The sequence below is a fragment of the Tetrao urogallus genome, assembly GCF_951394365.1.
Source record: "Tetrao urogallus genome assembly, chromosome: 1".
Taxonomy (NCBI): domain Eukaryota; kingdom Metazoa; phylum Chordata; class Aves; order Galliformes; family Phasianidae; genus Tetrao; species Tetrao urogallus.
Window position 1 is genome coordinate 15,508,167 of NC_136813.1, and position 12,033 is coordinate 15,520,199.

Here is a 12,033-nt window from a genome sequence, read left to right on the forward strand (position 1 = left end):
TTGCAGACTGTTATTTTTATTTATGATGATGAAAATGCAAATAGGTACAATAGACAGGTTTGCTCAGCAAGAGAAAACAATGAGCCTGAAAGCAATTTGCCATTTTACAGATCCAAACCAAGGAAAGGCAAATTTCCTTTTTGGAAATCTATAATATCAGCACATTTCTTCAGTAAATCTGTAAATGAAGGCAGCATTACTAATGCCATTTTGTACTTTAAATAAATGTCTTAAGCATTTAAATTCATGTTATACAAATTGCTGCAGAGACTTTTAAATAAAATTAGTTCATGGCCAAAATTGAAATGGTATAACGAGCAATACAAATTAATCTTTCTTACTTGCTTTAATCTTGCTTACTTGCTTACTTTTAGTAAAACTTAATCAAAAAGCAAAAAAAAAATCCAGAGTAGAATTTCTGCATCCAAATAAAAGGTAATTTCTATTGAGGCACTGTTCCAGAAATCAGTCTCCATACACCCACAAGCATCTATTGATGAAATGAAAGGATTACGTACGTTTTAACAGCATGAATTTGGGAAAATTGAACTACTTATAACAGTCAAGGGCAGAAGGAACTACAGAGAAGTTGCTTAAAGCTAACAGTAGTAAGAACTGAATACTTCACACATATTTTGTATTATCAAACTGTCAGTAACAAAAATACTTTCCCATTTATTTAATTTTTTTTTAGCTTTTTTGTATCCTTTAGTCAGTAAGAAGCAGTAAGACGCAAATCTGCTTTCCTTGCTGAAGAAAGTAAAAAGCAGAAATACATCAACTTCAAACTTCTGGTTTTCTTCGGCACTGCAGTCAAATTTGAAAGAGTCACATTTTAAGGCCTGCTTTTCTACACCTATGGAAAAGATCAGTGTTGTGTATTCTATTCCCGTTACTTTAAAAAAATAAAAATAAAAAAAAAAGCTTCTTCACCACTGAAAATAAAAGATATGGGGATTTTTCATTATGTTTCTAAGTTTAACGTATTAGCATGCACAGGACAGCTGTGGCAGAGGCTGTATTTACAAACCAAGATAACTGAAGTCCGTGCTAACCTGCTGCAAACAAAAACCAAAAAGTAGCAGGGCAAGAAAATGCGAAGAACAAGAGTTTTAGATCCAGTTCTACAATATGAAGAAAGCAAAGGAAAACTGATACACTGGAATTTGCTTTTCATCTTAATTTAAAACAACCAGCACGGACTTGGCATACCTCTTTTGTCTGATCTTGGGGAGCTCCTGAAAAAAGGAGACTTTATGGGTGGATAGATTTGTTAGGACAAGTATGGTTTGAGCACAACAGATATTTAGTCTGTGAAGCTGAACAGAAGTGAGGCATGAAGTAATGTCATATTGATCATCATTTTCTAATGGGACTGTAGTAAAAATGCACCCTGTCCTCACTCTCCAAAAGCAGCTGTCTTGTCTGTAGCACTAACTTCCTCTATCTGAGTAGTCACACCTAAGAAATCACAACAATAACCCAACAAAAGCAGATCTGACGGGTAAGATGAATGAAATTACTCAGCAGATTTTTAACAGATAGGGTCTCCTTTCTCCCATCCTATGCAGGATGTCATTTGCAGACCTTCAGCAGTTTCCTCCCATTGTTCTTCTGAAAGATGGCAGATTCATCTCTATGGATATGTTTTCTGCCCACAAGAAGAAAATAATTTATATGTGTCAAAGAAGAATACCATGCCATCATACCAAAACTGACAACAGATGGTTGGATGCTGGAGTTCCTGCTGAACACAAAAGCTCCTTGCTCAATTGACATAGGAGAGACGCAAGATTTTTTGAAGACTGTCTCACTGAGCTCCCAGATAACAACACAGATGTACAGTGAAGTACGGGCTTATAAAGTAAATACACAAACCCACACTTCATCCTAATGCTGACCTCATAATGCTGCCAAGAACACATTCTACCTAAAGATATGGAAAACTGAGTATGCCTACAGTCAGTTAATTTAAGATAAAGACACAATTGCCGCCGGGTGAAAATCATCACATTTTGTGGAGATAAGCTATACAGAAATGATTAAACCATTTCAGAACTTAACAGAGGAGAAAAACTAGAATGTATAATGCTCCTTTTTTACAAAAACCAACCAAAAACAATAATCTTTGAAACTTACATGTGAGATTGCATGGTACTGCAGGTCATAGGCACCATGAATTATGATTTAGACAACTAAAAAAACATTGCAATTGTACACTTATACAGCAGAAAGCATAACTTCACCTTGAGCAGTAACTGACATGAAGATGTACTTCGAGCACCTGCTCTAGCTCATTTAGCCAGTAAGATGAATGAAATTACACAACAGATCTCAATCTTCCCTTAAAAGACTTAGCCAAGAGCAAGTCATGAAGGAACATGGAGATGCTGTACTGAGAGACATGGTGTAGTGGGAAATATTGGTGATAGGTGGACGGTTGGACTGGATGATCTTGGAGGTCTTTTCCAACCTTGGTGATTCTATGACTCAATGACTGTATGAAGCTCATTCTAACAAAACCACGTGAAGTAGTGCCTCTTTGTTTAGTAAGAAAAAAGAACCACAGTACAGCTGATCCAAAGTCACTGCAAACCTCAGAGCCATCATAAACTAAAAAAAAAAAAGATACATAAACCATGAAGCACTCTTCCAACATTACTAAGAAATATTATCCTAAAACAAATGAACAAACAAAAAAATAGAATGAAAAACACTGAATTCAGCTGTACACTGCACTGCACAGACTATTTTACATTGCAAAAATCGATCTCCAGCAATAGCTAAAATGTTTGGAGAAAAACTCCTACAACTGACACTCCTGCTACAAATCTGCAGCTCTCAGCAATTCTAATGCGGAGAACTCTCTCAGCATGTGGAAGTCCTGTATTCGTATTTCCATATTCAATAATTACCAATGAAACTGCAGTTTACAATTGCCATATCCTCTCTCCTCCTGCTCACAGTAGCAGCCCCCAAAGTATCTTGTGCTCTACAAGTTCTACAGTTTCCTTCATTTACTGCTTGAATGAAAACCTCCATCATGTTAAGCATGATCTGATATAGAAGCAGTTGCTTTCTATGACAATTTTTATATTAATTGTCACTTCTTTTTACATATATACCAGTCGCCTTCTCCCCACCCAAGCTGAAAAAATGTTAGGTATTATTCAAATGCCCACCATTCTGTGCCTTTGACCACACTTGAGTATCCTTCAAGTATGGGAACATCACCAGTACACTACAGTAGTATTACACGCTTTAAGTTGGTCATAAATTCCCATCTTTCAAAATCCCCTAAATTGTGTTTATCTTTTCAGTCACACTGGTGCTGAGATGGTGTCTGCAGGCTCACAACTATTCCCGAATGAAACAGTAACAGCCTGTGGTGTTACATGCACAGCTGAGTTTCACCCAGCTTCATCATTCATTTAGGATGGGAGGTAATGACTTAAGTTGTAGTAAGGGAGGTACAGGTTAGATGTTAGAAAAAATTTCTTCTCAGAAAGAGAGGTGAGGCATTGGAACGGGCTGCCCAGGGAGTCGTCGTCCCCAGAGGCATTCAAGAAAAGAATAAACGTGGCATAAGGTTTAAAGGGAATGGTGGTGATGAGTTGACAGTTGGGCTGGATGATCTTAGTGGTCTTTTCCAACCTTAATGAGTCTACAACTATCACCACTCTACATGCATCAGTCCTGACCTTCATCTGAATGAGCTGTCCAAATACCTATGATGGGATCTCTTTCTCTGTATTTTAGAGGTCTACAGCACAATCTTGTGTGCCTGAGCTAATTTTCTTAATTCCTTTTATACCCATAAAATCATTCAGCAGGCACTCAAAATAGGACAGATGACTCACACCACTCAAATACATACTTCCCTCCGGTGACTTTCTGAAGTGAATCTCAAGGAGCAGTTCAGATGTAAGCTCTAAAATGCTTTTTGTTTTGAATTCTTCAGTTCTTTACAGTGAGCTTTAGTTTTAACAACTTGAATAACTATGTAACAATAACAAAATGTCAGAAGTATCCCTCCTTCCAGATTGTTTCTGCGCATGTTGAACAGAAGAGACTATTATGGAGCCCACCACTAACCTCCTTTTATAATAAAAATTAAACATTTATTCCTGCCTTCTCTTTTCTATTTAAAGAATGCAATTGCTGTTGCCATCCTTTGGTCCTCAGCATCATGGATGAATAAAGGCTGCACTCAGCAGTTCCTCATTCACCAATGTTATGTCTGACCGTTTCCATATCGCTTGAGTGAGGACCACTTGGTTTTAGTCCTTTGTCATTATTCCTCTCAAGCTCAAGTTTGGTTTTAAAATGACGGATTTTTATATAACTAAATTCCATTTCACTGATACTACTGAGACAGTTAATCATTTATTCTCTATGAATTTATTTCCTCATGCAAAGGAAACTCTTTGTAGTTGTAACCATTTATAGTTAACACTAGAATCAAGGACATCTAGGTTGGAAAAGGCCTTCAAGATCAAGTCCACCACTAAACCATGTTCCTAAATTCCACATCCACAATCTCTTAAAATACATCCAGGAATCACGACTCTACCACTTCCACAGGCAGCCCTCTTCAATGCCTAACCTTTCTAACCATGAAGAAATTGTTCATGATATCCATTCCAAACCTCTCCTGGTGCAACTTGAGGCTTTTTCCTCATGTCCTATCACTTGCCACCTGAGAAAATGCCTGAGAAAAGAGACTGACACCTTTCTCACTGCAACTTCTTCTCAGGTAGCTGTAGGAGCGACGTGGCCCCCCTCAACCTCCTCTTTCTCAAGCTAAACAGCCCCAGTTCCCTCAATTGCTCTTCAAATACAAGTACGTCACTAGTTCTTCTCTCAAGCAGGTACCTTTCCTAAAAGCTCTATTTACACCTCGATGGGTTCCTTTTTAACATAACATTTCTGCAGGCAGCATCCAGTGAGTTTAATCCCTGTTTTTTTTTTTTTTTTTACTTTAGCAGACTCAAAATATTGAGTCAATGTAATTCCCTCAAGATCCTTTTTCAATCTTTCTTATCAAAGCTTACTTCCACAGCTTGCTGGGCTCAGGCTCTTTTCCATTCCTCTTACCTACATGTGGCAAGCACTTTACTTTTCTGTTCAGCCATACTTAGACTTATTTATAATAAAAGTTTTATCCCGTTTTGGGAAGGCATTCTCCCCTTAAACTGTTTTGTCAGTGGCCTGTATTTGCAGTTAACATTTAGTGCTGGAATTTCTTAACAGCCTGCAAGCACCTTCTCTGCAGCAGAATTTCCAGGTCATAGCCTGAACCAGCAGTTGAACAGCAGGTGAAAAGGTGTGGCTAACCCAGAGAGCTCTGGTGTAAGCAATGCATGTGAGTGACTGGAAGGGCTGGAGCTTGGATGCATTCCTCCTCACCTTCATTAATGGGTTAGAAGCTGAGGGAGCAGCATCTCTCTGGATAGAGACTGCACTCTGCTTGGGCTGTCGTTGGTAATTAGAAGGGGTGAGCCAATTTCCCTTCTTTTTTACTTGCTATTGCTGTGGTGCTTGTATCCTATTAGAAGGCACTATCATCATCTTCTTTTGCCACATAATACTTAAAAAAAAAAGAAGAAGAAAAAAAAAAACAGATACACACATTTCTCAGAGAAGTCCAAATGGTCTTCTAGGTGCATTCAGAAGAATCCAAACAAATGAATATTTCTGGCTTTGGGAGCAATCACCATTAAGACTAAGATCTGATAGCTTCTTCAGGAGCTCCGAAGAGGGAGTTCTACTGATACCAAACTCAGCAAAAATGAATTAGTCTGGTTATTCTTTTCAGAGACATGAAAATATCAGTCCACAAAAATTTAAGCAAGCCTGTGAACTACTTTGTGGAAGCAGTCATGTGAAGGCATCAGACAAAACACATGGCAAATTAAGCATGCTAATGGTAATTTCAGTTTCAATACTGATTCAGGAATTTACCTTCAATACTCAGATTTGAACCATTTATTTTAAAATCCAGCCACATATGTATATTTTTTTTCATAAACACGCAAAGCACCACCATTTCTCATGAAAGATACCTTATCTAAAGAAAATAATTAAAGGAGAGAAGATAATACAAATAATAAGCTTTTTGAGTTATACACTGACTATTTCTCTTTGCTATTCTTATTAGCATATGAGAACAGTATGAAGTTCTACCATGTCCTTATATTTTCATTCACTTTTCCACATTTGCATGGTGATGACATGTATTGTAAGTAACATCTTGTACAAGTAGAAGGGTTTCCAAGCAAAAGTTTTATATATTAGGTGGGGTTTTTTGGCAGGGAGGGTAAAGAAGGAGACAAAACAAGTCATTTTTGGCAACAACACATCTATTTAAAACTGGATCGTAAGGGCATTTCGCCCACTCCCCCCATGTCAGGATGCTAGTGGGACAGAATGAGAGGTACCAGAAGCAGCTGAATTAGATGCATAAACCACAGTACTATCTAAAGCTCTGATAACCTCTCCAGAAGAACTTTGTGCCAGGTGGTTTATCACAACAGATTAAATATTTTCTACTGGACATTATCTGACTCTTTCAAGTAACACCATAAGAATGAGAAAATAAAATAACACCAAACAAATACAAAACCACTTTTATGGTACTCCCCTGGATTCTAAGCACTAAGAAAATGCTGCTCGTATTCATCATTAATTCGGGGAAAACAGACTTTGCTGTGCATTTAAAAAAAGAAATTAACGTACAGCACACTCAGAGAATTTATCTCAGAAGTTTAAAAGAAACAGGCAGAACGATCAGCTCATGAAGGAACTGAACCACCGTATGTCCTGCATGCACACAGGTTTCCACGACTTGAGAACATCAAAGCAACAAACCTAGCACAGTGAGACTCTATTGCCTTCTCAATACTTCTGACTGTAAAATGCTCATAAACCCTTGCCTTACCTTTGATGCCATACGCATGAACAACGCATTCTGATCTTCTGCTGTTCTCATTTTCTCATTTTTGACTAAATCCTGAAGGCTCATACTGTCATCATCCTGAAAATATCTTACTCTTTCTTTATCTACATGAGTCGTGACCTGGAAACAAACAATGAAAATAAATATTAATCTAGTGAGAAAGATCAAGTATGAAATTCAGACCCCAATAATTTCAGCAAGTTTAAAGAATGAGGGATCAAGCTAAACATATCTGAAACAACTGCACTTGCTACTTCATTTGACCTAAGGAAAGGAGGGTTTTCCATTTTCTTCAGTTGTTTCAGTATGCCTAGGTAAAAATACTGCCTACATCTCTTATATCCTCAGGCTGACAGAGCTTACCACTCTGGAAAGATGCAGAATAATTCACTAAAACAGCTGATCAGTTCGCAAAGATGGAATATTTTAAACAATAATTTCCATTATCTGTTTTTAAACTGTAGTTTAAAACAAACAAACAAACAAACAAGCAATTACAAACACTACTGAAAATTTGTATAAACGTGTATAAATTTGTATAAATGTGATAGCTCCACCATCTTAGAGTGCACAAAGAAACAGTTTGCCCTTCAGAGCAGAACTAAGCTAAATACCGAAAAAGGATATGGTAGGATATGGTCATTAACCATATGCCAAAGGTGGCATCTTTCCAAGACAAAACCAATAGGAGGATTACAAATAATTCCTTATCCCCTGTATATTTCACTCCTTCATAGCACTATTGCAAACTGATCTGTCTTACCAATCAAGTACATACTAGAAATATAGAGGTACTGGATGCTCCCCCAGCCCCAAGATCAAATAGTTTACCATTGGCAAGCAAATATCCAAATTATAAAATGCTGCTCCAGCTTCCAAGATTCACGCACTCCAAACACTTTCCTGTTAAGGTTAGGTCATAACTTTTCTTACCATCAGCAGCATTTTTTATCAGGAAAAAAGGGAAATTAGTCATGGACACTATTTTAGAAGTATTCAGCTCTGCTAGACTTTACTGTTTACAAATAATATGTAACATAAACTACTTAGCTAAGAGACTGTAAGAATTTGAAAAAGAGAAAAAAAGACATTTGATAATACATTTAAATAAGCCTTAGAGTGGTCCACAGGGAAATGTAAATCTGAAAATAAACTTAATATACGCTTAATAAATATGTACTCTATCACTTAATTACAATCATCATCTGAAGGGAACTTTTAACTACCTATTGACATTCTGATAAGACACTCACATTGACTATTGCATCATACAAGTGCATCTACAAAATCATTTTTGAATTATACTCCTTAATACTCACTTCTATAAAACTTACCATCTTCCTCTTTCTCCGCCCTCCTTTAGGCTCCTGTGGCTCAGTTGATGCAGTCACAGGCCATGCCCTTCCACTCTGATCTGTTCTGACAAGGATCACTTGCTCATCTTCTTGATGACTTGAGGCCTGTAACAGGTTTTAAGATATACTTTAAAACAGAGGTTAAAAAACAGACAAAAAACAAAAGAAACACCTAATCCCACATTAAATAAACAATTTAAACCCTAAAGATTAAAGAACAAATTATTTTCTTTTTGTGTGTTTATTTTAATTATAAGAAGGTACTATTACATTACACACAGTGAAAATGAACAGGATATTGAAAATGTATCCAACCAGTCAAGTCCAGAGTAAACATGTTTTTCTAAAAAGAATTAATCTTCTATTCTTGGTTCTTTCTCATAAAACCTCATTCCCAAAAGGAACACAATGCTTCTGAATACTTCAACGGAGAATATTAAATTAATTTATACAACCAACCCAATGGTGTACTCCTGAAAAACATCTGTTGTTCTGAACATTGTTAAGAAAAATAAGCACTTAACTTTCTGGAACAAAAAAAAAAAAAAAAAAAAAAGAATAAAAAATAAAAATGTGAGAGCTTCTTGATTACACTAGACAACAAAGATATTTAGGGAAGAGATGATGAAATTAGAGCAAAAAGGGGACATCGCTAACTCTGGTGATATTAGGACAGCCTTTGTCAAGTCGTATAAGCAACCTTATTAATCTCAATTTGAAGCTACCTTCCATTGTCCAACTGATGCATCTACTTTACATGTGCCATTCCTCCCTAACAAAAGCCTGTTCCAGAAACCCCAATCAAAACAGAAAGTTCTGGAGTATGCAGGCTCAAACAGCTTATATTTCACAGGAATAGGCACACAGAAGTAGAAGCTGTGGAGAAAAAAAACTGTCTAGATATACTAAACTTTCCACTTCTGTACCACCAAAGGCAGACCTCACTTTTGGCACTGCAAATCAAGCTGTCCAAGGCTGACCTGGCTCGAATAAGGATGGAGAAGAGGAGCACTTTGCATACACCACTTTTTCAGAACAGTTGTTTTCTCTCTCCTGGGAAGGACCAGGGGAAAAGAGGTGATTAACTGCAATAGGGGAAAAAGGTTGTTCATCTCTAGATGAAAAAAGACAAGTACAAGAAGATGAAGAAAGACTATAGAATGAGGGGAATAGAGCAGGATGTACTTCCAACTTAAATGGATGACAGATGCAAAAGGAGTGTTCTATGCATGACAAGCAGGTAACCAGTACAAAGAAGTCAGGTAAAGCCACCAGGGCAATAAATTCCAACCGGCTCCCATTTACACAACATGAGATAATGCTGAGGACAAACATTAAGGTGTAACACACTGAAGTCAGCACCTACAGGGTTTGTCAGTCAGTTTGTCAGTAAATTGTAGAAGTATATTGTACCTTACAAAAAAAAATGCAAGGCAAAAATTCATTTGGAAGAGGCTCTTATTAATACACAAACTATTTCTCAACTTCAGAAGTAGAAAGCTTTCTGATGGAAAAATAGGAAATGATCAGGTGGCTACTGCAGTATGAAAAGATGACAAATGAGTTAAAAAAAAAAAAAATAGTGTTCCTTTTCCACTTCAAAAAATAAAAATAAAAAAAAAGAATCATTTTCAAACCAAAATGTCAGAAAAGTTTTTCAAGAAAGCTTCCATAAAAAATGATTGTCTCTGGAGTTTCCAAAAACCATTCCAAAGGATACATCCACATACTTGGCACTCACTGTATCACTTACATAGGACTCAGTACAAAGACAGCAGATACAAAGACCACCACAAGCTCTGCATTTTCACCAGCTATGAACAACAGCCTACATGCCATTCCCTAAAAGCCTTCACAGGTGCAGGTGACCCACTGCTGCTGTCACCACAGCTGAAACGTACCACGTGCCACCTCACTGTGCTCACACCGACTGCTTGGCCTCTACAGACATTCAGCAAGTGTCAGTGAATGTCAATGGGTGCCATGTTTTCCACATGAAGGAACTGGGAGACACCTTTGCTACACAGGCACTCCCACCTCAGGTGCCATTTTGTCAGACTGTCCCTCTGCTGCCATCTGTTGCACAGCAACAACATAACACAACATTGGTGGGAAGTTTCAACCTCTACTGCCATACCACCAGCATCTATCTGCCTCTGACATGGTGGGCCAACATCATAAAATAGGAGGCATCTCTTTCAGTGCAGTCCTTGTGCTATTAAAGTTTGTAAGGTGAAGTAATGACTCTTAGCAGAGCCAGTCTTTTCTGAGGAGCTTAAAGGCATGCAGTTATCTAGCTGAAAGAGCATGCTGAGAACTTTTATCTGTTTAACTATTGTCAGTTATCTCATTAACTCTGGAACGCACCATCAAATCTCATATGTAACAACCACTAGCATTCTTTACCCCCTGCTCTCATATCTTCTGTTGATTTTCAACTTTTTGCATTCCCCTGACTATATGACACAGTATATGCTAAGACCCGTTTGTCACAGCACAAGAGTAATGACTTTCCTTCTTTCTCACACTCCGTGAAACCATCCAGAAGACTTCAGAAATATTCCCAGGAACTGCACCATCTTTCAGAAAAGAGGCATTAATTATCTTCTTGTGCTTTATATAGAGACACACTTTGAGAATGGATTTTGCTTCTGTTTTAACTTGCTTTTAGAATCTAGAAAGCATATTTATCCCTTCATAAACTGGCATGGCATTCCGTGCTGTTACAAAGCTTACTTTAAATCTCTCAGCTTTCCAAATGACTTCAACTACATCACACTGTATTATAAATACAAAATAGATGGCTATATCAATGTATTAATTTTTCCTGAATAGTTATTGTCAGATAAATAACATCTTAGAAGTACAATACAAACTTTTAAAATACATGTTGAAGTAGATTAAATATTATATATACTATTATATGTTAAAGTTGAAACTGCAGAAGAGATTCAGTCCCCATTCCTGAGCCATGTGATGATCAATACACAGGCAATGCAACTTACAACCCTAACAAGCAACATTTGGGTGAATTTACTGAACTAGACTGTAATTCTTTGTTGCCATTAATGAAGGAACATGAATATCTAGTTCAGGCCAATTAAACATGCAAAGTACAAAGCAGTTCTCAAAAATATACAAGACGCTACAGAGTAATTAATACCCAAGTGAATGAAACAATGAGAAAGATAAATGCTTAAAATTAAATAATAAAATGCAGTTCAATAGAAGATTTTTGAACTCTCCTGAGATGCTGTCTGTTCCGTAATCTAGTAAGAGGAAATGGAAAAAGCTCTGCCTCCATACATGCAGGGACATTCAAGTGCCTAAACAAAGGGAGGGCCATCATCTGAGACAGTATCCGCTTAATTGGAACTGGGCTTCAGTATTAGCAGTTAGGAGAATAAAATACATTTTAAGAGGCAGCACATTGCAGGATTGAGAGCTGTGCAAGCTAGGAAAAACAAGCTTTTTTTTTTTTTTTTTTAAATTACTGAGCAAACAAAAAGCTGTAGACTGTGCGAAACAATTTGTCTGCACATCCTTACTAAGCACTACACTGGAGTGGGACCAGCACAATGTAACAAGGGAAATACAAAACTTGCCAATGTCTTCAATAAAGACAAACCACAACCACCACACCAGCTCTTTGCTTGCAGAAAATTAGGTGCTGAACTAATTTGTTGTATAACCTGTTTATTTCTCTTACAGTCTATGGCC

General features: G+C 37.3%; 1 protein-coding gene across 1 annotated transcript in view; it reads right to left on the reverse strand.

The window, feature by feature from the left end:
• The window catches only part of CWF19L2 (CWF19 like cell cycle control factor 2), a gene marked incomplete at both ends in the record, with an annotated part of 62,250 nt that overhangs the window by 19,026 nt on the left and 31,191 nt on the right, over positions 1-12,033 (reverse strand). The window contains 2 exons of the mRNA XM_079548793.1: positions 6,941-7,078; positions 8,293-8,418. Of these exons, the coding sequence (XP_079404919.1) occupies positions 6,941-7,078; positions 8,293-8,418 (264 nt within the window). The remainder of the gene's footprint in view (positions 1-6,940; positions 7,079-8,292; positions 8,419-12,033) is intronic.